Source organism: Diaphorina citri, unplaced genomic scaffold, assembly GCF_000475195.1.
Source record: "Diaphorina citri unplaced genomic scaffold, Diaci psyllid genome assembly version 1.1 scaffold53, whole genome shotgun sequence".
Lineage (NCBI taxonomy): Eukaryota > Metazoa > Arthropoda > Insecta > Hemiptera > Psyllidae > Diaphorina > Diaphorina citri.
In genome coordinates, this window is record NW_007377490.1 from 343,013 (window position 1) to 345,905 (window position 2,893).

The 2,893-nt window shown below is 37.9% G+C and overlaps 1 protein-coding gene across 1 annotated transcript in view; it reads right to left on the minus strand.

The window, feature by feature from the left end:
* Window positions 1-275: 275 nt before the first annotated feature.
* The window catches only part of LOC103516885 (helicase ARIP4), a 36,925-nt gene continuing 34,307 nt past the window's right edge, over window positions 276-2,893 (minus strand). Inside the window, exons 23-24 of the mRNA XM_026828822.1 lie at window positions 1,190-1,353; window positions 276-625 (exon numbers count right to left, since the gene is read on the minus strand). Coding sequence (XP_026684623.1) covers window positions 276-625; window positions 1,190-1,353 — 514 coding nt within the window. The remainder of the gene's footprint in view (window positions 626-1,189; window positions 1,354-2,893) is intronic.

Consider the following 2,893-nt stretch of genomic DNA (forward strand, 5'->3'; position numbering starts at 1 on the left):
TGTCCTAAGTATTTAAGTAAACATGTATTGTCTTGTATTATTCCCCCTTTCCTGAAATAGAAATAAACGTTCTTTGTCCTAAGTATTTAAGTAAACATGTATTGTCTTGTATTATTCCCCCCCCAACATTTGCATTTTCCCAGGGTGAGGCCCTTCCATTGCACTTAGAATGGGTTGACTCCTGCGAGTATTCCAAATGTGAATCAGTCAAAATGGAAAAAAAGGACAACAGACCTCAAGTTATACTTATATAATTAAGCGCATAAGGTCTATTCCTATATGAACACATGTACATACATACCTCTGGCGTATCGACTATCGATGACTCTGGGTGTTGTATTGACTCGACTGGTATCAATAACTCTCGGTGCAGCGTTCATTCTGCTTGTATCAATACTCCTCTGTGATGTATTCAATCTGTTAACACTTCGGCCCGACATGCCACCCAGACCTCCCAACATATCTTTCGAGCCTGGTCCTCCCTTGTTATTGGCGGTCCGAATGGCAATAATCTTCCCGTTCTCCAACTGCATGTAGATCCCTTTCGGACTCTTGAGTACCATCACTTTCTGACCTGCTTTGAGCACGATGGATCTCTCGTTGGAGTTGGTGGGAATCACCACATCTGTTGGGAGTGAGAAGACACACAGAACGTGAGTAATCCCTTTGAGTTGAAAAAACTCATATAAAAGTTATATTTTATTCTAGATGAGAGCTGTGAATTTCCCGAAAATTTTCTCTTTATGACTATGAACCTTAGTTCGGTACCTAACTCTGTGCACATTCGATGTACAAGCAGGTGTTGCTGATTTCTACAGACCTTTTAATCCTACTGGTATTCTTTACCATCTTAACTCTCAGAACTCTTTGACAATCTCATCATCCCAAAACTGAAAGGGGAAGGAGGACTAGGTAGGAGAAAGCCAGCCGTTCTGAGAACGAACATTATGTGTTTAGTATAAAGGTCACAACGGGTGGGAATAGAACCTGGGACCTACCCCTCAGGTACATCGCAGGTTTGCTAAGCTAAGCTATCGAGACTGGCTCTAATTTCTTTTATGAGATATTTTTTTAGATAAAATTATTAAAAATTGTACTGGTCAGCTGTTTGAAACCCAATTCCAGAAATTAAAAAATCTCTGTTGGGTTTCTAGAGCTTACAATGCAAAGCTAATCCAAGTTCACTCACCTAGAGGCAGGGTCATTTCCTGCGCTGACATGCCCTGTTTCTGCCACACCTCAGCAGGGATCCACTGTCGATTTCTGGGAGCACCAATACCCTCCCGTAGCATATTGTTACCGGGCAATGTCTGCATGGGACGTACACTGGCCATGGGCTTACCCAGGTTATTCCTGTGGAGCAATTAAATACAAGACGGTATAGGTAATGCTTTATTTAGACTGACAGCTTGCAGTGCAATAGTCCTAAACAAAAGTGGACGCGACAAACGAAGGATCAAGAAGAGACCGCCTAACATAATAATAGACTGACAGCTTAGAACAAGTTGTTCCATTATACGAACAATTTAATAGAGCACCTCTTTTATTAAATAGATTTTCATTTCAATAGACATTAAATATAAGCGGGGCCTTTCCTCCCAGTGTATTAGATTCGATTGCTTGATTTTAAACTCTTAAATCAAACACCCATTTTTTAATTTTGTAGCGATGGCTACTATACTACATTAGACATTACGGGATTTAAACACAGATTGTGGTCTTGGCCATGAAAATCCCAAGTCTTACCCAAACATAACTGGGTACTTGGACACAACAAAAAAATGTTAATAATATCTATTAGGTCATAATAAAAATAGGTACAGGTACCTATTAAACTAAACCATCAAAAATCGTGGTTCGATTTAAACAAAGAAAATACACTCGGGAGAGAAAAAAAAAGTGACCTAGTTCACTGTTTTTGACCAGTTCTAAACGTTTTCGGGCCCTTTCACATTAGAGGACATGTATTTTAATAAATAATCAAAGTTATCAATATTTTATAGGTATAATTAGATAACCAAGTGGTTCTTTACCTTAGTCTTATTAAATTTATTTAATAAATGGTAATAAAAAAAATATATAGATTTTTAAGATAAAATTTCCGAGATTTTCTTAATTTATGGTTCCAAATGGCCGATTGACTATCGCAAACAACCGCTAGTCAACCAATGAGATGCGATATTTCCTACTTAAACTGAGCACAAGTGAAATCGGACCTCCAACATACTAATTTAAATGTAAAAAAAAAAAAATGAAGTGAGGAGCATTAAATTTAAGTGTGAAATATTTGAGAAATCAGTTGAATAAAACCATGTAAACATCACTGCATTATAATCTTCCTTAAAACTAGACTTCATAAATATTAGTAGCAATAAAATACAATAATAATAATAATAAAAAAAAATCTTATAGAAGGATGAAACCAAGTGTTCTGACCATCAAACTAGAGCCTTTTACACCAACGGACGTCTTCTAACGGGAACCTTGGCAGGTACAGAAGATGCTGTCACTTTGAATGGAGGCAAAGCATTTTCACTATCCATGAGACCTCGCTTCTCTCGCTCCTCCTGGAAATCTTTCCATTGCTTGGCTCGGAGAATGTTCAGAGGAGAATTGGACTGTTTGTTGATCATGGCAAGAGGGGTGCGTGGGCTTCGAACCTGAGGGGGGAAACATGATTAATTTATATTTATATGTGTTATTAAAGGGATTATTGTCACTGTTCACTGCTAAGGTTTTTATTAGGTGACAGGAGTTTTACCCATTAAAGGACAGGCTCCTCACATTATCCTTACCCAGCTAGGGCTTGTTTTGTATTATGTACCAACACATGAACAACAGATTTTATATTTTTAGAGAGAGAGAGAGAGAGAGAGAGAGAGAGAGAGAAAGA